This window comes from Myotis yumanensis, unplaced genomic scaffold (assembly GCF_028538775.1).
Source record: "Myotis yumanensis isolate MYYU_CA2020_CCGP unplaced genomic scaffold, mMyoYum1.0.hap1 SCAF_5, whole genome shotgun sequence".
Lineage (NCBI taxonomy): Eukaryota > Metazoa > Chordata > Mammalia > Chiroptera > Vespertilionidae > Myotis > Myotis yumanensis.
In genome coordinates, this window is record NW_027223756.1 from 8,481,333 (window position 1) to 8,506,216 (window position 24,884).

The 24,884-nt window shown below is 47.8% G+C and overlaps 1 protein-coding gene across 10 annotated transcripts in view; it reads right to left on the reverse strand.

Moving 5' to 3' along the window:
• TENM2 (teneurin transmembrane protein 2) overlaps nucleotides 1–24,884 on the reverse strand; it is a 1,191,402-nt gene that overhangs the window by 55,747 nt on the left and 1,110,771 nt on the right. For all 10 annotated transcript variants that reach the window (XM_070414454.1, XM_070414453.1, XM_070414452.1 and 7 more), the window contains 6 exons: nucleotides 15,874–16,084; nucleotides 11,220–11,339; nucleotides 8,057–8,318; nucleotides 7,039–7,306; nucleotides 2,993–3,136; nucleotides 2,376–2,625 (listed from right to left, as the gene is read on the reverse strand). In XM_070414454.1, the coding sequence (XP_070270555.1) occupies nucleotides 2,376–2,625; nucleotides 2,993–3,136; nucleotides 7,039–7,306; nucleotides 8,057–8,318; nucleotides 11,220–11,339; nucleotides 15,874–16,084 (1,255 nt within the window). The remainder of the gene's footprint in view (nucleotides 1–2,375; nucleotides 2,626–2,992; nucleotides 3,137–7,038; nucleotides 7,307–8,056; nucleotides 8,319–11,219; nucleotides 11,340–15,873; nucleotides 16,085–24,884) is intronic.

A 24,884-nucleotide genomic window follows, 5' to 3' on the forward strand; every position in this document is an offset into this window, starting at 1 on the left:
CCTTCAGCGCCCTGCCTCCTCTCCTGGGTCTCCATGGCCCACAGGAGGCCTGAGAAGAAGAGGACTCTCCTGGGACAGAAGAGGAAATAAACATCTTGGGAAGGGGACCTCCTCGGGGAGCTCTAGGAAAAGTGGTTTGTCTGGCTATCATCTTGGCAGGTTGAGTTTATCCAGCCTCTTCCATTTTGCCTCCTTCTTCCTCTCATTCATTTTTTGGTTATTACACCTTCTTATTCACATGAACTCCCCCTTTGTCCTTCTGTGGTGGTTGGTTGCTGGCTCTTCTAGACACAGTTTGAATTGCCTCACTTGCCTGGGTGCCCATCTCAGCCTGGAATGGCTGCTCTTTGAGCTTTGGTTTTATCCCTGTCTGGACCTCAGAGCCCAGCACAGGCGTGGCTCACCATCACACTCAGGAAATGTCCACTGGACCACAGAGATTGCAACCTGCTAAGTGTGGAGCTGCAGTTTTCTCCTTTCTTTTTACCTCTCCCAGGGCCTGGCACAGTCTCAGCTCCCAAGAATACTCAGCAGCACTTGCTGGTGCTCAGGTCATTGATCTCTCTCCCAGAAGGGGCCTCAAAGATATTAAAATGCAAGAGCAACCTGTGACTTCCTCTAAGTCCCACACCTGGGAGCTGAGGCTGCTGCAGAAGGGACCACCATCCCGTTAATTGCTCAGGTCAAAATCCTAGGCATCTCCCTTGATTCTTCTCTCTCTCTCTCTCTCTCTCTCTCTCTCTCTCTCTTTCTCCTTCCCATTCCTTATATCTAATCAATCAACAATTCTGATCAGATTTATCTTGAAAATATATTCCAGTTAATATACTTCGCCATCTCCCTTGGTACCACCCTAGTCCATATCACCATCACCCAAGTCCTGGACAACTGCTACAGCCTCCACTCTTGCAGTCATTCTCCACACAGTAGCCAGAAATGTCTCTAAAAAAATGCAAATCAGAACACATCAACTCTACCTACTTTCTACTTTCACCTCCAATGGTTGTCCATTGCAATAAGAATATGATCCATTCTCATCAACATGATAATGAGACCCTGAAGCATTAGTCCCCTCCCTACCTCTCTGACCCTCTTTGAGACACTCTCCCCTGAGCTCACCACCCTTCTGCCATATTGGACTTTATTCGTCCATTAAATAAACCAGGTTACTTGCTGATATGAGGGCTTCTGCACAACTTCTCTCTGCCTGGAACCCTTTCCCCCAGATCTTCCTGTGGCTGACCTCATCATTCAGGACCAAGTTCAAATGTCACCTGGCCTGAGAGGATTTTCTGACCACTTTACCTTATGTAGCTTCCTCATCCCTCCTCCATTCCCACTATAATCAATATCCCTTAGCCTGTTAGGTTTTCCTTAAAGTATTTAATGCAACTTGAAGTTATGTTTTAGTTGTCCACATGATTTGAAGTTCCATATCAGACCACAAACACATGACTAGGACTTTGTTGGTTCCTATCTACGCTCCCCCTCCCCCCGGGCCCCTTCAGCCAGCCAGTCCCAGGCACAGTATACATTCCCCAAGTATCTGTTGAATATATTTCTCCCCTATTTATAGACTTCATCTCTCTCTCTACTTACAGATACTTCTCAAGGTTCAATGGCCTAAAATCAACTTCCCTGGAAAGAGAGTTTCTAAGAAACTCTGTTCAGCACAGGGGAGTCTGGGCTTTAGACTTAGCAGCAAGCACTGAATCTACCGGGGAAGGGGGCAGGAGCTGCCTAGCATGGCCTATTCTACGTCATCCTAAGTCACATCCTAGTGAAAGTGGGAAGATGCAGAGAATTTACAGAGAGCTTACACATAGAGCTGCTCAACATAAACGTGTGAACCAGTAAATAATTATCGGTGGTTCTCAGATGTTGACAGGCACTGGAATCTCCCACCGAGCTAGTCAAGGATAAAGGATGCCTTGGCCTCCTCTAGATCGACTAATCGGTCCTCTGGGGATGGGCTCCGAGAATCTGTATTTTTAAAAAGTGCCCCTTTAGAAACCACAAAAATGGACCAACAGCTTCGAGCAGCTCTTTCACTGTCTGGTGTGTATTAGATTCTGGCCTGGGGGTTTGATAACACATAGCTACCCGGGTCCCAACCCAAAGACCAGGACTGACATTGCTTTTCTTGTTTGTAACTCAGGTATTGACAACTGTCTGAAATGCGTGTGTGGTGTTTTACAGGCACACAAAGCCTTTCCCCAAACCCTCACTCAAGTCTGGTGATAGGTTTTGAACCTCAGCCCATCACAGGGAATGTCTATTCTCTGGAGAAGCCCAAATGCAGCCACCGATTACCCATGGAGCCGTGTGTCCGTGGCAGCGACAGAACAAAAGACGGCGTCTGTGTGGCCGCTTACCGTAACTCCAAGATGCTGGTCACGTTGCGGGAGGGATAGATGCGCCGGATGTAATTAAAGTCGCCAACGAAGAGGCTCCCATCGACGCCCACAGCCAGAGCCACCGGGGCCAGCAGCTTGTTGCCTTCGGCGAGGCCGTTGCAGCTGGGGCAGGAGATGCTGCGGCGGCGGCCGTTGCCCATGATGCTGGTGATGATGGCGGGCTGCTGCGTCAGGAACTGGTTCTCCCCGGTGCCCTTGTGCAGGATGCCTGCGGGCGGTACAGAGGTGGCCGTGTGGCCCTTAGGGAGACACTTCTATGGGCCTGCCGACGGGACGGGAAGTGATGTGGGGAAGATTCCCTTTGCTGAGAGATGGGATGGGGAGACCCCGGGCTATGGGGTTGGGTAGGATGGCATTTGTAGAGATAATTGAAGAGTTGTGAGGTACATGAGCCGACGGTCTGGGAAAACCAGCCCAACATTCTTTGACATTTAAAAAGAGAAGGTGGGAAAACCGGCGAGTATTTGGGCGTTTGATGAAACTGGCCGAGGGAAGGGGAGAGACTACCAATGAAATGGAGAGAAGGGTCCAGGAGAGAGGAGGCCGTGTTTGAGGAAGGGAACGTGCTCACATACCACTCTTAACATTGAGGATGTGATGCTTGTCCAGGGACCAGCCGCCGAGGTTGGACGGGTCCAGCTCAAAGCCCTGCAGAAGGGCGGTCCTCTTCTCCCACAGGATGAGGCTGGGGCAGGTCTCATACTCGAACCCCACCGACACTGAAAGACAAGAGGGGAGGGCCGGCGGGGACCGGAGAGTTGACTGATGACAGCAGAGCACTCCTCAGGCCCGGGAAACACGCGTTCACCCCAAGACCCAGCCCGCTCCCAAATCCCGCCCAAGGAGGCGGCTGATTGCTCTTCTCCTCACGATCCCACACGATATTAAATTCAAATTTCAAGCTGAATTCCACCTTGAAACTTTACACAGTAGCGCTCCGCGGGGATGGAAAGACCTTTCCGAAGAAGAGCTGGCTTTCAGAAATGACCCCAGTGACGTGGAGGCAGGAGCTGAATCATTTAAGAACCGATGAAGCTCTCCTTCCGAGATGGACAGGAGAGGCCATCTCCCTCAGCCCGCTGTTCGCGGCGTGCATTTATTATAGTTTTGTTATTTATTTGCAGTCGCTGGGAGAAAGGCCTACGGAAGCTTAGTGGCTATTTTTATTGATTTCAGAGAAGAAGGAAGAAGGAAAGATAGAAACATTAATGATGAGAGAGAATCATTGATCAGCTGCCCCCAGCCCACAACCCGGGCATGTGTCCTTGACTGGAATCAAACCCGGGACCCTTCAATCCGCAGGCCAGTGCTCTAGCCACTGAGCCAAACCGGCAAGGGCTTAGTGGCCCATTTATCAGGAGACTGGAGGCAGCAGCCTGGGTGAGTGGCGGCACTCGGAATGTTCACTCCAGATTCCAGAGGGTGCTGGGCGACTCAGGCACTGGACCCAGCCCCAGTTCTGTGGCAAGTTAGTGGGGAACAGAACCCAGAAACTGCAAAAACCCCCGTGTTTGCTGCAGGGACAAATGGGAGAGAGAAGCAGGAGATGAAGGGCTTAGTCCTCACTCTGCTTTGGCTCAGACCTCCTCATGGCTTCCCTTTCCCACGTGGAAAACGGAGCGAGTGAGGCCTTAATTTCTCAGAGAGATGCAGGAAGGAGACACGAGATAGAACACCAAGAGGCCGTACATTTTTAATTGGAACGCTGCTTTCGAAAGATGAGCCACTGTTATTATTGCGATTCCTACTACATTAAATTCTTAACTGCGTGTGTCACCTTCGGGGATTCTTGCAGCTTCTTTTAAATCCTGAGATATAGGAGTGTCGATAGGAACAGAAGATGCATTTGATCTTTTTTAGAAAAACCATATATTTCCTAGCTTGTTCTCTGAAAATTCCAAGAAACAATGACTGTCCCAGCAGCAGAGAGAATTGCTTGTGTCTGGCTTGTGGCCTTGAAATATGATTTCTCATTAAAAAGAATCAGGGCTCCTTGAAGATATACTCAGAGCAAGAAATGAACAAGATGAAGCCTGGCCATTTTATCACACCAGATAGAAAGGAAGGAACAAGAATCTACTGGGGTTATGTTGAAAGAATTTGGGAGTCAGCTTGAAGAGGCTTCCAAAGATGGTGCAATCTGAGCATTAGTAAAGAAAATAACTTCGATGGATTAAAACTACTATATTAGAGACACTTCACTCTATGAGTTCAGAATGGTATATTTATTTATTTAAAATATAATTTTATTGATTTCAGAGAGGAAGGGAGAGGCAGAGAGAGATAGAAACATCAATGATGAGAGAGAATCATTGATTGGCTGCCTCCCGCATGCCCCCTACTGGGGATCAAGCCTGCAACCTGGGCATGTGCCCTTGACCGGAATCGAACCCAGGACCTTTCAGTCCGCAGGCCGATGCTCTATCCACTGAGCCAAACTGACTAGAGGCAGAATGGTATTTTTAAAAAACAGTAATGTGCCACCATTAGAGGATGTTAAAGAAACTGACTTATTATACTGAAAATCCTATCTAATAAAAGAGTAATATGTAAATTAACAATCACTCCAGGATAAAGATGGTGGTGCCCATAGTGGCCAGGGTGGGACGCTGGCAGCATCGCCCTGGCAATGTGAGCCCAGCGTCTGCACCCTGGCTGCGTGGAGGGAAGGGAGGGGCCTTGGGCCGGAGGCTGAGGCAAGGGATGCTAGGCTCGCAGCGACGTGAGCCCAGCGTCCATACCCCAGCTGCTCGGAGGGAGAGGAGGGGCCGGAGGCCGGGGTGAAGGAAGCTGGTGTTGTTGCAGGCCGGGCTGTGGGGACTCCCCCACCACTCCCCCGTGCACAAATTTTGTGCACCGGGCCTCTAGTTAGTAAATAAAGGGAAAGAATCAAGCCTTTATCCTTTCTTATTTGAACTATATCTCAAATAACCAAGCAGTTAAAGAGAAAGCATCTCTAAATGAAAGTATTCTAGCTAATAAATAAGGAAGTAATGATAGAATTAAAATACTAATTTGCAAATCCTAATGGCCTAATGGATTCAAGCCATAAACATCAATGTCCGCTAAAATCACCAAAGAAAAAGACCAGCTGACATTAGGTATCATCTGATGGAGAAGACAACACCACCTAGCAAGTTGTCCTGCTTAAAATTTTTTAAAAAATTAAAGAATAAAATACCTAGGAATAAATTTAAACAAGGAGGTGAAAGACCTGCACACTGAAAATTACAGGACACTGATGAAAGAAATTGAAGAAGACACAAATAAATGAAAAGGTATTCCATGCTCATGGATTAAAAGAATTAATATTGTTAAAATGTCCATACTACTCAAAGCAATTGACTCATTCAATGCAATCACTATAAAAATACCAAAGGCTTTTTTCACAGAAAAAGAACAAACAATCCTAAAACAATCCATAGGAATGTTGAGAAAGAAGAACAACGCCAGAGGCATCATGCTCCCTGATTTCAAACTATATTACAAAGTTATAGTAATCAAAGCAGTATGGTATTAGCATAAAAACAGACACATAGGTCAATGGAACAAAATAGAGAGCTCAGAAATAAACCCATGCATATATGGTCAATGAATTAATGACAAAGCAGCCAAAACTATACCATGGGATAGGACATACAGTCTCTTCAATAAATGCTGTTGGGAAAACTAGACAACTATCTCACACCATATACAAAAATTAACTCAAAAGGGATTAAAGGCTTGAATGTAAACCTAAAACCATAAAACTCCTAACACAAAACACAGGGTGCCATTTACGGTGAAAATGGCTGAGTATGCTGGTTTTTTATTTTGGTAACTTACTACAGTTCTTGAAATTCACAAGCCTGTTGGTAAAAAAGAAAACAAAACCAAAACCCAACAACACAGGAATCTGGATTTTAATTAACTCAGATAGCTTTCTCCCAGTAGGAAACTATACTGGGTAGATTGACATTAATCCACAGCCCACAACTCTTCAAAGCCTGGTAACCGCAGGACACTTCTCTTAGGGTGGTCTTTCATAAGTGAGTGTGTGTGTGTGTGTGTGTGTGTGCGTGCGCGCGCGTGTGTGTGATGTGATCTCCTCAAAGGCAAAGCCTGAGACACAGCTCGTGGCTTCCAGCTCCCCCAGCGCCAGTTTCTGATCCTCACGGTGCATTCTGGGTCATTTGCATGTGCTCACTCGGAAAGTGACCACCTCTCTCCCCTATCTTGAATATTCTCCTTGTCCACTGCATCCCAGCCTCACTGGCCTCCTCATTGTCCTCCAAACACACCTCATTCTCCTCTCTTTTTCTGCCAGGATGTTACCCTCTGAGGAGCCTTCCCTGAGCGCCATGGATAAAAGGCATTCCCAGTGTACATCACTCCTCCCTGGTACAAATCATAGTATGGGCACATATCACTGCTTGGTATTTTCTTATCTAATTTGGGTTTATTATCTTGATCCCCCACTAGCACAGAAGGTCCAGGGATGGGACTCTTGTCTGTCTCATGGACCACTGCATCTCTATCTACTAGAATAGTTCTTGATGCATTTTACAAACTCCATAACTATTGGTCAAATTAATACATGATGAAATTCAAGCATCAATAGGGGCTTGAAACCCAAACGTACCAACAGCGTCAGAGAGTCCGTAGACCCTTTGGCCGTACGCATCGGTCTTGTCCCAGATGAAGGTGTAGGCCAGGTTGGAAGAGGCCTGGAATGACTTCTGGAAGAGGTGTCCCTCCACGGCCACCATCAGGTGGACCTTGATGAGGTTCAGGGGCACGGTGGACTGGGTCATGGTGATCTTCAGCAGCGACTTGTAGCCTGGCGTCCGGGAGCTCAGGTAGCGGAGCTTCACATTGGAACCGGGGAGCTCAATTTCCTCATGAAGGACCTGAGAACACGCGGCACACACACTGCATCGAACGCCCGCGGCTGGTGGGCTGCTCGCGACCCCGAGGCAGCCCGCCTGCGGCCACCCTCGCGGAAGCATCCCGCCCCGTGTGGGGTGCAAGAACCACTTCCCAAGGCTGATGGGAAAAAGAAAACCACACCAAAACTTTATCCTACACCATGGAGCGAAGGCGCCGAGGTTATGATTTCTGGATTAATAATTATTCTTGGTCACCATTGTGTTTCTTTTTAAAAGCCACGCGGTTGGCAAAAGATGTAAATAAGAACAGCAGGCTTTATTGCTAGCTGCACGCGAGGAGGCCACGAGAGGCTGTAATTATATGAACCCGCAACTTCCACTGACAATTGGTATAAAGCAACAGGGAGGCAATAATGGAATATGCCCTCTGTTGCAGCCCCGAGGTAGATCATTAAAGCGCCTCTTATCATGTGTCTCTGTGACTAACAGGAGTGAAAAGCGATTTGCAGGTGGCTTACACATCTGTATATTGTTTTTATTTTATTAAAAGCGCTGGTGACGGCCAGAGTCTTGCACGGCTACCTGGAAGCATCCCGAACGTCCAGGAGAGATTCAGTCTTCTCTTCAGTGACTACAGATTCTACTGTGTTCTTACTTTTTGTTTCTCCCCTTCCTATTGGTTTCTGGGCCCGCCCGGGGAGAGACGGGGTGGCCAGCCAGGTTCGGTCAAGGCAGTATTGAAAGTCCTACCTCAGCTCCCGCCCTTCCTACCTGGGTCTCGGGCACGATGGGGTTGTGCCCAGGGGCAGCACTGAAGAAGGTGGACAGCGGGGAGGAGATGATGATCGGATCTGGCCGGACAAAGCCGCTGAGGTCACAGCTGGGGATGGAGTTCTCCTCGGTCTTCATCACCAGGGTGTCCATGGCGTAAAAGCTGTTCCACGGCAGCCACACGGTGCGCTCCTGGCTCATGAACGGGGCTCGCTCGAAGTGCAGGGTCAAGGAGGCGCCCCCATTGGCGATCAGGTCAAACCTGGAGAGGCGGGAAGTGGGCTCCTTGAGACGGTGAACGCACCCTCAGACGCGGCAGGCGCTCTGAGAGCAGAGGGAGGGGCCGAGCATGCGGGGGGAGAGCCTGGGCTTTGGTGGCCCACGGGCTGGTTGGAACCCAAACTCTTCCACTTACTAATTGCGTGTCTGTGGGCAAGTTACTGACCCTCTCTGAGCCCACGTTTCTTCACCTATGAGCTGGGGATAATTACAGCAACTTCACAGAGTGGCTGAGAAGGAGAGATCGTGATGAGTGCAGAGCAGGGGCTAGCTAGACCTGGCCCATCCCGTTTGGGTATAAAAAGTCTTATTGGAATACAGCCACGCCCATTCATTACTTATCTGCTGGAGAGGTTGTGTGCTACAAGGGTAGAGCTGAGCAGGTGTAACAAGGAACCATCTGTCATGTAAAGCCTAAGATATTCGCCACCTGGCCCTTTACAGACAGTGTTTCGCACTCCTGGTGTAAAGCACTTAGCATCGTGCGAGGCTCACACACAGCGGGGCTATAGCGATGCGATGCCAGGACAGAGAGGGGCATTAAAGCTTCCTTCTCACCCACCGGGGCTGTTTCTGGGCTTTTGTTTGTTTCAGAGAACCTCAACTTTTTCGAGCTACAATGGAACCTATGACATTACATTGATTTTAAGTGTACAACATGATTTGATATTTGTACAGATTGTGAAATAGTCACCGCAATCAGCCTAGTATCACCCCCACACATAGTTACACAAGTTTTTTTTTCTTCTGATGAAAACTTCCAAGATCTCTTAGCTACTTTCAAAGCTACAATACAGTATTATTAACAATTACAGTCACCATGTGATACATCCACCCCCTGGGACATTTCTATCTTATACCTGAGTGTGTACCTCTGGACCCCTTCACCTCCTGTGCCCCGTTACTGATGCTTTTGCCAGTCATTCCCCGTGTGTCCCTCCAGAGCTGGACGGAGGTGCATTGCTAGTAAAGTAAAATAATAGACGGGGAGGAGTTCACGGTGAGAAGTCTCGGTTTTAAGCGTCCCTCCTCCACAGGCTCTCACCCTTCGAGGGCAGTTCATTCCCAAATCCCCGGCAGCTCCCGAGAGCCTGCGTCTCAGTCACACTCAGCGAAAACACACGACCCACAGGCTTCACCCAATTTCGGTAACACCTTTGGCGTTTTTTAAGGAGTGAGTACAGTGCACATGAATATTGGGATAAGGAACAGAGCATGCGCAGTATAACAACTTATTTATTACAAATGTGTGTATTTACAGGGGTGGGCAAAAGTAGGTTAGTAATAAAAAAGAATACAACAATTAATAGATAAATAATAATACAAGAATGAACTCTGTATTTCATATACTCACAACTGTACACCTGCTTTTGTCCACCCCTGTATTTATTTGGGGGCATGTACGCTGCTCGGGACGGTTTTGAATGGGACACAGAAGAGAGGCAAGTGTCTTGAAGGGCAGTCGTGTCTAGTTGGTGTGACAGAATCAAATCGCCAGTGTCAGCGGCACCCACCTGCTGCTAAACAATGGGGCTCCTCAGAGCACCCCCAAACACATCCTGTCCCTCCCATGGCTTTGCAGCCTGGACAAGCCACAGATTCACCTATCGGGAGCTTGGAGAGATGACCTGGGAGGTGGAATTGGGCCATAATTAGTCAGGAAGCGGCTGAGGGAGATGGGGCAGCATAAAGTGGGGACAGACAGCAGGGCGAGGTCTCAGAAATGCCCTCCTGTTTGTGACAGGACTTTGCAAGGCAAGAGCCCTGGGTTCTAAGAATTTGCAAGGGCCGGAGTAGCTCTGCGTGGCACACAGTCCTCAGAAATGTGTGGGTGAGATCCTCAGAGATTTAGCAAATATTGAGACTGTGGTGTGAATCCACAGATGTCTTCCTCGGGTTTCACAGGTGGGCAAGTGAGGATAGGGCTGCTGTGGGCTGGTAATCTTTGAAACTACCTGTAAGGGTACCTTAGGGCATCACAGAATAAGACCAGACTTTTCACCAGAGACAGGCAAGAAGCACATTTCACGACATGGCTATGATTTCCCAGAGTCCAGTTTTATAGAAAAAGTGTTGCATCTGATTTACAGCAACAGTCTCTTCTTCCATTTGGAATAGAATGTAAGTGTGTGTGTGTGTGTGTGTGTGTGTGTGTGTGTGTGGTTTAGCCCAGGGTGAGTGAGTTTCCCCCTTCCCATAAGTTTCTTTTATTCTTATCTTTTTCTCTGAATTGCAACTCCGTGCCCAATGGATTAGGAAAATGATGGGCTTTCATCTTGGTGGGGGCTGCATGGGTGCGTGTTTCTAATCAGAAGATAATAGGGAAAGGTTGGCTCCTTCCCACAGCAGGGTGACGGCTAAATGTATTTAATTAGATTTCTCTGATTACATCCCACCTCCTCAAAACAGGAGCGTGGACAACACAGCTCCGAGAGCCGCAGATGAAAGCAGAAGGGGTTCACCACAGGACGCTGTGCCGTGCGGCTCCCTGTCACCTGGCAATGCCTTTGATTTAAAACAGGAGTGAGCTTCCAAGAGCTGCTCCCCCTTCTTCTCCCCGGAATCCAACACACACACACACACACACACACACACACACACACACACACACACCAGGTAGACAAAAGCGTTTACCTGAGATGGGAAAAGGAGGAGGACTGTTGGCAGCCCTCCATAGCTTGGCTGTTCTATTTTGTATTTTTATTTTTGATATCATACCGAAAAGCAAAAAACTATCTCTGGGGGAATCCTCACAGAGCTCTGGCCGGGTGGGCCTTCCAGCCGCAATGGGCAGCGGCGTGGTTCCTCTGAGGCTCGGGCAGCCAACAGCACCACTGTCGCTCTGTCTGCTCCCCGAGAAGGGAGAGCCCCACAAGCTACTTACGTGCCATCTTGGCGGGTGATGGTGTAGCCGTATTTTGGGTACTTGACAAAGGACACGTTCACACCAACCAGGGGCGTCCCATCTGTAGTTACGACTTGGCCTCGGATGAGAGAAACCAAGCTGAGAGAAAAAGAAACAGGCCTTTGAGCCAAGAGCCATGCCCTGGAGAACAAGGAGACAGGGGGTCCAGTTCCCTCCCCTTCCTCATCGCCACTGTTCCTCCCACCCCGTCCTCATCTAGTCCCTCAGGCAAGACCAAGACTCTCAACATTAGCTTCTGGCTCACATGACTGCACCTCACAGACGGGTGTGGGCAAGAGGATGCCTCACTGCCTGCTTCACCTGAGGAGCAGGACTGGCAACACGCTGGGGTGACACCCAGAGCAGCATCTCACTCACTGGGCTGGGTAATGGGGTCCCCCGCACACATCTCTCTCTCCTTGGCCTCGCTCCATGTGACATTGGTGTGGCCCAACCTCAGGCTGCCCCCCGTCACCCAGGCTGTGCCTTAGCCGGGCACAGAGTACTCTGCTCGGGCGAGTGCCTCTGCGGCTGTGACTCATTCCTTTTCTTGTCTGGAAGGAAGGCAATGCTCCCTCCTCCTCTGGGCCGGGATGGCAGGGGTGGCGGGGAGCACACGGAGGGTTATGATGAGGCCAGACATTTACATACATTGCTTTCTGTTGCCCTTTAAGAGCAGAGTTCCTCACAGTCCATGACTGCCCGAGGAGAGGAGACTATCGGAGCTATATGTTTATCTCCTGGGAGACCTAGCTTGGATTCTGGGTACCATGTGACTATGTATTTCCCATATCAAATCCCTGCTCTCTCGGAGGCAGGGGAGGTGGCTGAAATCCCACTCAGCTCCTTTCCACTGTCAGAGGAAGCTCCCCTCTCTCCAGACGACAGTCACCAGAGCTTCCTCCAGAAGGTTCCTGTCCGACCAGCTGCTCCTGGGAAATCCGCAAAGCCACAGAGACAACACAACACTCTATTCCAGTGGTTCTCAACCTTGGCTGCACATCAGAATCACCTGGGAATCTTTTTAAAATCCTGATTTCTGGGCCTCAGAAGTGGGCTAACGAGCGCTCCTCTTTCGCACTGAGCCCCAGCCTGCCAGGCAGGTCGGCAGCTGTCCTGCGGGCCTTTAAGCCACTGGGCACTTTGGCAAAGGCAGAGGGTTTTCCAGGTTCCTGGACGCACTCCCAGCTTCTGGACTAGGTAATCCAGCTGACCCGCTCTTTGCCAGAATCTTGTCCAAACCGGCTCAATTTTTGGAATGCACTTAATTCTGCAGTCCCAGGAGACCCCGCAGTTGGAGGGATGCGTTCTCCAAGCACCTCTCCTTTTCATTAGCAATACCCCCAACTGTTCAACCCCAACACTTGGGTGATCTCGGGAGGGTTGAGACGTCCCACTGACAGCTCTAATTGTCTGCTACTGGCTGCCTAACAAACGAAGCCCATTTTTAGCTGGTTCCAACCACAATGCCGGAGTCTTTTGAAAGTGGAAAACTAATTTATGCAAATAATTCTTTTGTTCAATTTCTGGTTCCTTATCTTAGCTCCGACTAAGATGTCTTTCAGGTCTTCCCTGGCACGATTTTAAGATCCATGATGCGTGTTGATGACCACAAGGTACAAAGTGCTTGTGATGAGAAAACAAAATTAGGAGTTCCCCCCTCCCTTTTTTACACAACTGGTAGTTCTTTTAAATCATTCTTGTAGCATGAGACTTGGCAGAGCGATAGGAATAGGAGTAGCTGGGTTGCCTCTGATTTCTACCTCCTACTTTTCTAATTCTTCATTGCTCCTGGCTTCCTATCGTTTCTAGGCAGTCGATTTGCAGAAAAGCTTGAGCTCAGACATGCTATCCATACATTCCTATTTATGATTATTGATGTGTAACAATTATCACATTATCTAGATAGTGAGATCTGCTCTATAAATTATAGTGGTGGAGTCAAGGCATTTTAGTTATTTTTGTATGCTATTATCTAGGGGAAATGCTTTCTTAGACGTCTTGGATTAAATTGTTTTTTTTTCTCTAGTTTTGTTCTTTATTATTTGACAATGTACTGCGATTCACATGCTTGGTGAACTTCAACCTATGTCTTGAAGTAACCTTTTGTGTTTCTGAACTACGCATCCATGCCCATTGTGATGGAGCGTGGGTTCACTGGGTGGTGCGCTTCCTCTAAAGCAGCGGTTCTCAACCTGTGGGTCGTGAACAATGAAAATACATCCTGCATATCAGATATTTACATTACAATTCATGACAGTAGCAAAATTACAGTTATGAAGTAGCAATGAAAATAATTTTATGGTTGGGGGTCACCACAACATGAGGAACTGTATTAAAGGGTCGCGGCATTAGGAAGGTTGAGAACCACTGCTAAAGCAAGTTTTTTTTTGGCCCAGATCTCTGGGGCTGGGCCACCAAAGATTCTGGAGTCCCTGCCTGCTCTCCTGCATCTTGGCTCCAGGAGTCTTCTGCAAGTGGCGACTGACTATTGGTGAAGAAGGTAAGATGAAATTGTAAGGAGCAGGTGAGGAGAGAGTATGAAAAGGAAAATATCAGGAAATGACTAGGTTGAGGGTAGGAATCATGAAATGCTAACCAGAAGCTGATAGAAACAGAGCCTTTGAAAGGGGCATTTGCAGGATAGCAAACCATATGCACACCACACCGGAATGCTTATGGCCCAGTGCAAGGACAGGTCATGGGTCTCTGGCAGTGGGAATTATGTTCATAATTAAAAAGGAAACATTCCCTGCCCCAGAACCAGGATTTAACAAGCAGAAAAAATACGTTTTTGGTCAGAGATTTGTGGTTTCTTTTATTTTTCTTAGGTAGGGGTTCTTGTATTAAAATAATATGACTGTGTGTGGTATATTCTACACATATAGCTGGGGGTGGCGGGTGGAGTGGCCAGGGCTGAAATAGAAGAGGGCTGAGATTATTTTTCCCTCTTCTATTTTATTGTTAGTAAAACCAGAAAAGAGAGAGGCTCAAGTGGCTGGCCCAAGGTGACCTTGCTTGGAACCCTCATGTTCAAAGAGCTGCCAGGAACTGGGGCTCCATGACTTCCCAGGGAGTTCTCAGGGGCTGTTGGATTAATTAGCTCCACCATTACCCTCACCTCCCATCCCAGCCTCTGCAGGGAGGCGCAGGGTCTGAGTCCTGGCCTGAGGATGCCTTCTCCCCAAAGTCTAATGGGGTGGGGTGAGTGGCTCCAAGAGAACCCCTTATGAAGTTAGGGTCTCTTGTAGGAAGTGAAGTCTGGTGTTTTCTGGATGGAAGCCGCTTAAACAGCATACTTCCTGAGTTGCTCCTGGCACTACACAGAACTAAGCGAGAATAAAGAGAACTAAATGGAAGATGGCAGGCATGACCTGGGCAGCCAGGAGGCCAGGACCACCCTGTTCAAGTTCCTAGTTCCTGGAGGTTTTGTGAAAGAGGACCCAGCCAATGGTGCTGTTTCTCTGTGGGAGGAGCTTGGAGATAGGGTGGGACATCCCCAAGAAGGTCATGCTGGCCATTCTCCCATCTGCAGACATAACTGATGTCTGAACCCAGACCTACCAAAAGTGAGCTGAGCTATATGTAGGCAGGCCGTAAGAAGATCCCTGTGTCTCCTGTCCTTCTTCTCACCTTCAGAATCAGGAACAGTGCCTAGGCCCGGCCAGTGTTGCTCAGTGGTTGAGCGTCAACCTATGAACCAGGAGGTCATTGTTTGATTCCCAGTCGGGGCACATGCCTGGGTTGTGGGCTCGATCCCCAGTGTGGGGTATGTAGGAGGCAGCCGATCAATGATTCTCTCTCATCATTGATGTTTCTAACTCTCTCTCCCTCTCCCTTCCTCTCTGAAATCAATAAAAATACGTTAAAAAACAAAAAACAAAAATAGTGCCTAGAGGAGAAGAGGGGATGGGCAGTGTCTCAAAACCAACCCTTCCCCTTGCTCTCTTGAACAGGAGTACACTTCTAACATGTCCTGGGGAGAGTGGTTTAAGAGGCCAAGCTGGCTATAAAATAAATCCAGAATTTGTTCCTAGAATATTCATAAGCCTCAAATGAGCAAGTGAGAGCAAAAATAAACTCAAGAGAAACCCCACCAGTTTGGAAGGAGAGTTGCAATGCACTGGCTAACACAATGCCTGGCACACAGCAGGCAATTACAGACACAATTGATGGGGTTGACGTGGGGATCAGAGACAATCTACACAAAGTCTCTGGCTCATCACAGGTCCTTAATAAATTCTACCAACTGGCATCATCCGGACTCTCAGGTGCCGGAATAAGTTATGCTATAAGTTAATACTCCACAGAATGAAATATTTCAGCAGTGATCAAACAAAAGCCACAATCAGAGGTATTATAAAGGGACACTTCAATAATACCAATAATATCATAAAATAATAGCGCCTATAAATGATCTAAAAACCAGGCCATCAACAGGTGTCTCCAGCAGGTTCTGACGGCCAAATCCTCTAGAGATCGACCCCCAAAGCAGATAGGGCCTCCTGTGAACTGGACCTTGGGGTAGTTCCCAGGCCCCCTGGGCCCATAGTAAAACCAGGAGCACTTGGTCCTGCTCTCACAGGGAGGGAAGCAGAGACCTCAGCAGCCTGCGAGGATAGAGAGTGCCTACCTGCTGTTGAAGGGGTTGTCTCCAGGGATGATGTGGGTGCTGTCTTTGCCTGCCAAGAGCTTGATGCGGTCGTAGAAGGACTTCACTGCGGGCGAATCCGTCTGGCCCTGCTGAATGATGTCCAGCGGGTCCCGGGATCCCCGGCAGAGCAGGCTGTTCTGACAGGCCGACTGCAGGCAGCAGTCCGGGTCCAGGCAATCCACCAGGCCATCTGGAAGGGCAGAGGCGGAGACGGGTTAGTGCACTTCGTGGCACAAAGCCACTCAGAGATGCTAACGCCTTTGTCCTGAGGCCAGGGACCCTGCCCAAAGGCCTGACCTGGTGCTTTCACATGACAATCCCAGTGTAATTCCAGTTTATATGCAGAGAAAACTTAAAGACTGAACGGAAATAATTGAAATGTTGACAACTGGCTATCCCCAGATCGTAGATGAATATGCTTCTCTTCCTTTATTTTTATTTCCTGGAGTTTCTACTTTTTCTGTTCTAAGCAGGTATGCATTGAGTGCTTGGGAATAAAAACATACACTTTACTTTAAAACAGCACAGCACAAAAACTGACCCAAGGCCAGTTCTCAGGGGCCTGCGCGAATGAGTGCACAAGTAACCAAAATGCATGGGATTCCTTACATCTCGAGTTAGGGGAGAAAAGCAGTACATCCTGCTCCCGCTGGGCCAGGGAGCGTTCTGCTGACCAGGTGGCGCACCGGGTGCAGGGAGCTTTACATTTATTACATTTATTTGGCAGGAAAGCTGAACCAATAGCTTTGGCTTGAACACCCCGGAATTAAGCCATGAGTTCACATAATTGCTTCTGGTGCTACCTTACCGCATACCTGAAGGACTTTGAATATCCTGATCATCTTGCTTAGATTTCCACCCCTCTGTCCCTTTCCTGGGCTGATTTCTATTTGCTCATCTAACATTCAACAAATGAGTGCCATCCATGTTCTGGAAACAAAACAGGGAACCAAGAACCAAGAATGATGGTGTTTGTCTTTAAGGAGCTGACAGTGTAGTGGGGGAAACAGATATGACTCATCCTTTAAGACCCCAGGGAGGTGTGGCCTCCTCCCCCAGGAAGCCTTCCTGATGGTGTCCCTTGCGAGGTTAGGCGTTCCTGTTCTGTGTATCCTTGAATCAGAGGTTCTCAAGAATGGTTCTGCGTCACACTCCTGTGAGAATCGAGGGCCTGCCTCAGCCTCCAGGCACAGGTCCCGGAAGCTGCATTTTAAACACGATTCTCTCATGATTCTAATGCACAATCAATTTTAGAAACAGTTGTTAATGCCAACTTTCTTGTACAAGATTTAATGATCTCTGTATGCTTGTCTTCCTGCCTGAAAACGGAGCTCTTTGAAGGCAAGAACAGTGTCTTACTCATTTCTATATTCATGCCTCATTTAGCCACCGAATTGGGCGCTCAACAAGCGTTTGTTGAATGACTATACGACTGTTTCACATTCCTCACTTGTTCATTAACACAGAGGGTGGGGATGCTTAGGGCAGTGTGTGCTCCTTGGAATTCCCTATTAGAGCGGATTAGCTGGCCATCCCTTACTCACTTTTCTGGGGATTGATGGAACACAGTGGAAGGGCTTGGAGAATATCTTGCTTGCCCCTCCTGGATTTGATACCAAGGCATTTTTGGGCCATAATTAGTATCATAGGAACACGCACGCAAACCCTGGGCTGTGACTTGACAAACATTTGTACTGGGATGCTGAATCGGAGGCCTGGCTGTGTGCGTTACATTCACTACAGTGCAATTTCTTTGGTTTTACCCTTCTCGTTTGGGCCCCCTAACAAAATTGAAATATGTAATTCCACCAAAGTTCCACTGTAATTTAGCAATTAATGTACAATTATTTTAACGCACTACTTTCTTTTTAGCAAACAAATTAGGAGGTTGCATGCTTTACTCCGCTTTCAATGACTAAAACCAGCCTCTCATTTTCCACACAGGCAAATGTGGCTCGTGCGTCTCATAACACAAATGAGATTTACACAATTTCCTAGAAATGCAGGCACAGGAGGGTGAGAAGGCACACAAAGCTTTAAATTCAGGGACTCTCGAAGTCGAGGCTCCGAACACCTCAGCCCGATGTGCCGGCTGAACCCCAAATCTCACACCCACGCCACGTTCAGCAGGGTTTTACCAGCAGCTGTGGGATGAAGCTGAGCCACTGCTTCAGACCTACTGGCCAGCGGATCCCAGGGCCCTTGGCAGAATAAGGGAAAGAAAAGAGACCATCCTTTCACATCACCCTCCATGGACCACCTTCCCTAGAAAGAGGGAATCTACCGCACAATGCCTCCTTTGGATTAAAAAATATCCTGCTGAGCTATGTTGGCAGCGCTTCATTCCGCAGCTGCAGAAACATCTCAGGTGAGAGGAAACCCACTGTTCCTAGCGCTACAGATGTCTTTAAGGCCGCCGGCCGCTTCGCATTAGAAGCTCCATCCATCTCTGGTGGCCTTTTCCTCCGGAAGCAGGGAACGTGCCCCCTCCCACCCCCAACCCATTTACACACCTACTCCGTACCACCAGCTGGAGACCCTCAGCAGCTCAGCTAATAACTTAAGACAATTTTCCTATTAAGCCCTGAACGTGTTCCTCTCCGAGCCCCCTCTTGTCTGCCAGTGACTCTGGACTTGTGAGCACTTCAGAAGTGTGGCCCCCAAGTCTCCCCACTATTTTGTTGGTTTGTATTCTGGGCTTTTTATTCAAGGGCCTGTCTGGCAGGAGATGTCCTACAAACACATCAGCAAGAGCAAATGGCAAATGCTAAAGGGGCGGGGGGCGGGGGGGGGAGGAGAGAGACAGAACCCCCACCTCCCATATAAATGATTTCCTCCTATGTATTTACATCCATCTGTTTCAGAGATGGTGAGTTTGGGGTTCTATCTGTTATTAGGCGTGAGCACACGTGACGCCTGAAATGACCTCATCATGTTGCGTGATTACGGGCTGCCGCCGCCGAACACTTTCAGACGACACTGTGAACTTTAAATTGGCACTCCCATCTCCCGGTGGCCTGTCAGTCATGAGAATCGCGTCTTTATGCCAGCAAGCCCCTCGCGTGGCGTCTGACACGGCAATCTTCAGTAAATTACCCTGTCACTGACAATCGCGCAGTTATCTTGCAAACAATCACGCGGGCAATCAGAGTGTTCTGAATTGCCAGTTCAGGGCCCGAGAGCTGCCAACGTCTCCATTCAACAGGGGCCCGAGAGTGGCACAGCCCTCCTATGACATCGGACGATTTCTTTCTTTCTTTATTCTACCGACTCGTGTGTGTCTGGTTGGCTTCCCCCATGGTGAGGGTGGTGACAGAGGCTTGCAGAGTCCTCCCAAAGGGCCTGGTTCTGACTCAGCAGTCCTGGGAAAGGGACCCAGGCTCTCCTGGCCAGCCCACAGCAGAGTCCTGGGTCGGTGTGACTCACTGACTTCACTCTGTGTGATGCGGCCGTGGAGAATTATCTAGGTGCTTTCTGTGAGAACACACAGAAATCACAGCTCTGGCTGCGTGCCCCACGCAGACCGTGTACACTAATTGTAATGGCCGTTTCAGAGAAATATGGGCATGGAGACACTTTCTGGGAACAGTAGAGAGGGCATTCTTTTTATTGCTTTTGCTAAAGAAAACCAGACTCTTCCATGAGCGTTTAGGCATAGAAAGCAGAAATTAGATTTGTGCTAAATTGAACCCTCTCAGTTAGAATTCCCAACATAAAAAGCCAAAAAAAGAAATCTGCACAGCATCAGAGGGATTTGGTTTTGAAGCTTGTCTCTAGTCCCCTTGGGTGTGTGAGCTTAGAAAGAGGATCAACCTGCTGAACCTTGACTTCTTTACCTTTAAAACAGTTATAAACAACACAACAGCAAATGAAAACAAACAAAAATGATAACAACAAAAAAGAACCCCCCCACAAACAAAGAACAACAACAACAAACAACCTGAGTTAGAATAGTGCATGTATCATAGGGTGATGTGATGGGGAATGAATGAATTTATATGCATATATAATATCAGTCTGGCACATAGTATCTGTTCATAGTAGGTACCACTATAACCAGAAACTTCCTGAAGTTTTCAACTTTCCAGTTTATAAAAACTGGACATGAAAATAAATTAATTTCCCATTATTAGAGTCATTTACTGGTATGTGCTTGGTAGGTTGGATCTTGGCCAGAATGCTGTTTCCAGGTAGTGATCAGTTAATAATGACTGACGGTAATAATCAGTGCTATAGCTTGAACAGGATTTATATCCTTGATTTAAATCCTCCTGGCAACCTTACAAAGCAGAATACTGTAACCCATAAACTGCAGACTGTGGGCATCTGGGTTTGAATCTCAGATCAGCTACTACCGATCTGACCTTGGAAACCGTGCCTCAGTTTCCTTATGTACAACATGAAGAAGAAGAAGAAGGAGATGTGATCAAGTGCTGTTGGGAGGATTAAAGCGGTTATTATGTGCATAGTACATGGAACGGTGCGTGTTTTGTGAAGACTCAATAAGTGTATTATCCCCATTATCACAATACCATCCAAACTACAGAATTGAAAACTGTGTCAAAGAAGCTGGGTAAGTTATCCAAGTGGCTAAGAAGCAGCTTTGGATAAGAAGTCGGAAAAGGCAACCAATGAGATCATCACGTTTGGTCTTTTTTATCAGAAGGAGGAGATGTTTCCTTCCAAAAAAGAGTCGGAAGACAGGACAGTGGATGCCCATCAAGTGTTTGTGTGGGTGGCCATGAGACTTGATCACTTCTGAAGGCCTGTCTACTCCTACAGCTGGGAAGAATTTGGTTGGTTGAAATGAGCATTTGAAAAGGAATCAACATGAGAAACAGGACGCCTGGGAATTCACTTCCTGCAATGCGGGCTGCAGGGACCACACTATCTACCTGGAAGCTTTGGTGGCTTACCATTGGATTTTGTTCAATTTTCCCTGCCTTTTGTTCCCTTTAGTGTGGAATGCAAGTGACTCCCTCTCCAACCTGTGTGAACTCTCCGGCTTTCTTGGGTATTAAAGGCTTCAGAGAAACATCCAAATCTACGTTTCTCAGTTTCATTTTGCTACAGGGCGGCACCAATTGATGCCAACAATTCGCTTCAGATGCCATAGATAGCTCTGCAGGGTCTGCACACAGGCCCAGGCTGGTCAGCAGCTCAGGCTGAAAAATTGAGCCTTGCTATTTCCAGATCATGGTTTCATGAGAGGCACCACCAACCATCAAATCCACCTTCCCTACTCATTGGACCAGGAGGCCATAGAGTGGATGGGTTAAAGTGTGGGCTTTAAAGAGTACATTCTGCTTTATTTATAGCATATTCAAGGCCAGGCAAAATTAATCAATAGTGGTAGAAAGTTAGCAATTATAGCACCTTTATGGGGAGGTATTGGATGGGAAAAAATATAGGGGAACTTTATGGGTGGTAGGAATACTCTTGATCTTTATCTTATTCACCTGACTACATAGGTGAATGTATATATAAAAATTCATCAAGGTGTGTATTGAAGATTATGCACTTTATGTATTTGCCAATAGACTGACTTTAGGCAAGATATCAAATTCTCTGTGTTCTGTCTTCCTCATTTTCAAAGTGGTCATGATGATGGTGATGGCAATGATGATGGTGATGGTGATGATGATGGTGATGGTGATGATTATGGTGATGGTGGTGATGATGATGGTGATGGTGGTAATGATGATGGTGATCCCCCACAGGAGCCCTGGGAGGATTAACTAAAATAATCCACACAGAACAGTTGTGAGTACCTAGTAACCTTCTAAGTGCCTCTGAATCATTTCTATGTCTTTCCTTCTTTTTGAGTCTTTTTGGCACCATTTAAGTTTGTTTAGTACATAGAACGAGGTACTTGCCAAGTTCTCTTGTCCCCAAGAAAAATACAAGGCGTCCAGGTGATGCACCCAGTAAATCCTAGGGCTGTGTTTGAGATCAGTTAATGATAGGAGAGCTGGACAATCAATGAAGCATTGGAGAGAAGGAAGGAGGCAACAAGTTGAAGCAAGAAGGAAGAAAACTATACTGTTTGCTCTTTGTGATGGGAATGAAGGAGGAGTGCTGGCGGCTGGAGGGCCCTCTTTGCTTTGGCCTGGCAAAGGCCAAAAGCTCCTGAATTTTAGCCAGAGACATAAAGGGGCTTTTGGGTGAAAAGAAATATGGCAACTGTAGGATTTGTTCTGCCTTGGGAGTTATTTTGTGTTAAGGTGAGCTTTTGAGAGACCATGCCTAATGTGTGTGGGGCCCATGACAGATAGTCTTTTGCCAGGCATTTCTCTTTATAAACAATTTGATTTGCCCAAATCAGCATATCAGTATCATTCTGACATTCTGATCTCACATGATCTTGCAAAAGAAATACTCTTCCAGCCAGCAGGAGCAATCTACTAGTCAATCTGCCCTCTGAAATTGAGGTTGGGCATTGGGCCTGGGCATCTGGTCAACCCTACATACATGGGGTTGGGCGTGAGGAATGGTAGAGGGTCAGAGAACACCCTGAAAGGGGACCATGGCAAATGGGGGTCCTACTCTGGGTTGGGGTGCTCCTCCCAGACAGCACCGCTGACCCTGGCCAGTCCCTGGCATTGGAAAAACACTTAGAAAATTTCAAGGAGGGCACTGCAAAGCTCAGGCACACTTGCCCAGAGTAGCGCTGGGCTCTTGCCCAGTTAGACAAATAGCAAAAAGAATACGAGTCAGAATGGTCTGGTTTTAGAACCTGTTCTATCATTCTATCAAGGTAGCTACGCAACCTTGGCAAGTGACTGACTTTCTGTGATGGCTGTCGTTTTCCCAGCTACAGAATGGACTTAACTGCACCTACTTCACCAAAGATCACAGGGATGCTAACGATGGTGCATGTGACATGAGGTGATGAAAGTACCGCACTAATACAGAGGAAAAGCACAATAAATGGAGGCTACTCTTAATGATACTTCCTGCTCGCCACCAGGGAAGGGCACTGTTCCATTTGCATTTTACCCAATGCCTCCTGACAAGTTGGAAGTGAGGGATAATTGAAAGTATTCTGGCTTGATGTAACTAAGAAGTGAAAGAAATGGGCAAGGCTGACTTGATTTAACTTGGCAACATGAGATTAGTTCTTCATTGCCTCTGTTAGGTCTCCCGCATTGCCAACCTTTTAAAGCAATAGATTGGCTGACAGGGTGCTCATTTGGAAGGTTTCACCTGCCATTAATACTCAGGCTGCCTGATGGACCGTTGTTCCGCAGGCGTCCCCCCCTCTGCCCACGGAGCAACTGCCATTCTTAAATATTGCAAGAAGTAAAATTGTATTTGTGCTCCCTCTGTATGGCCTGTTGGAAGTGTTCCTCTTGCTTTTTCCAACTCTTTTTGTCAGTCTCTGAATCCAAGGCCAGAGTTCCTTGCCCCAAAGCATCTCCTGGCTTTTCTGATGACTTAGGAGTGGAAGATCAATCATGTCCCCCAGAGATCTGGCAAAGTGGAGGCCCCAGTGAGAGGTGCTTTGCTGGACTTCCTACTTTTTAGGATGGATGTGGGAAAGAAAGGAAAGGCTGCTTAGGCAAACCCAGGCACTGTCATTCATGGCAGGAGTATGATCCAGGTGAGACCTCCAATATGACTCTGGCTTTATCGTGAAGCTACTGGGGCATCTGGTCGACCCCACATGCATGCATGGGGTTGGGGGATGGAATGGTAGAAATTTGGTGACAATGAGCTCACAGAGTGTGTCCAGTTTTGTTTTTGAATGTTTTTCCCCCTGCCAAAACGCCAAGTAAGTGAACAACAAAACAAAACAGAAACAAACACCATCAACAAAAACCTTTTAAACCAATGCTTTTCAAATCCTAACCAGCAACTGAACGCTGGGGACCTTGTTAAAATATATAGATTGTAATTCTGTGGTCAGAGCCTGTGTTTCTCACAAGCTCCCCGGTGATGCCGACCCTGCTGTTCTGAGCACCGTATTTCTAGAAGCCAGGCATTAACCTGCTGCTGGTCAAGGTGCGCTTCCTGACATAGGGGTGTTAAAATGCTGATTCCTGCGGTCACCCTGCCTACTGAATTCCTCAGAGTGAAAACTGGGAATCTGCATTTTTAAGAAGATGCCATGATGATCCTTTTGCTCACTAAAGCTCAAGACCTTCTGCTCTGAATTTTTAAAACACCCTTCAAATATCCAGAGTGGTACCTCTGCCCTGAGGGCGACAGCGGCTCCCCAAATGATGTCTCTTTAACAGGGTTTCCCTGAAAGCTAGGAGGACCTGCGGTCAAATACAACTTGTAAGACGTTGGTGAGACCAAGCTAAGCTGGTTTCCTTACAGCAGGTCTTCTCAGAGCCTTGATATGTGCGTATGCATTATGAATCTAATGTCGGGATGCAGCACTTCCTGACCACGGACCCCTTTTGGCTCAGAGCATACATAGTCCAGTGCCATACGGGTTGGGAAGTACTTCATGAGAACATAGGGCTCTAGGTTTGGGGACTCTATCTCTGAAAGGACCAGCTAAACCTTTATCTTCCCTATAATCACAAGCAGCAGCCCCAGGCTTGAGTGACCTTTCCATAAAATGTTGGCTTGTGGGTGACCGGGCCCAGCATAAACCCCACCACTAGCACCTCAGCTCTGAGACCTTGTCCGTGGGCTCCCAGTGCTTCCCGAAGCCAGCGCCCTTCAGCAGAGGGACCCTGTTTGAGGGGACAGCATCCTGGGAGTCAGTGGGATGACAAAGCATCAATGGCAGCCACGTCTAATGAGAGCTAATGGTTGGCACTTGTGAAAGCTTCCTAGGTGCCAGGCACCATGCTGAGCGCTTCACATGCGTCTCCTCATTAAATCCCCACCAGAATCCCGGCATCATTAGCACCTTTGGTTACAGATGAGAAACAGGATGTGTAGCGAGAGATGAAATAACCTTCCTAAGACCACATGACTTCTCCATGGTGGGCTGGGTCTTGCTCCTTGAAGCCAAATCCCACATGCAGCTG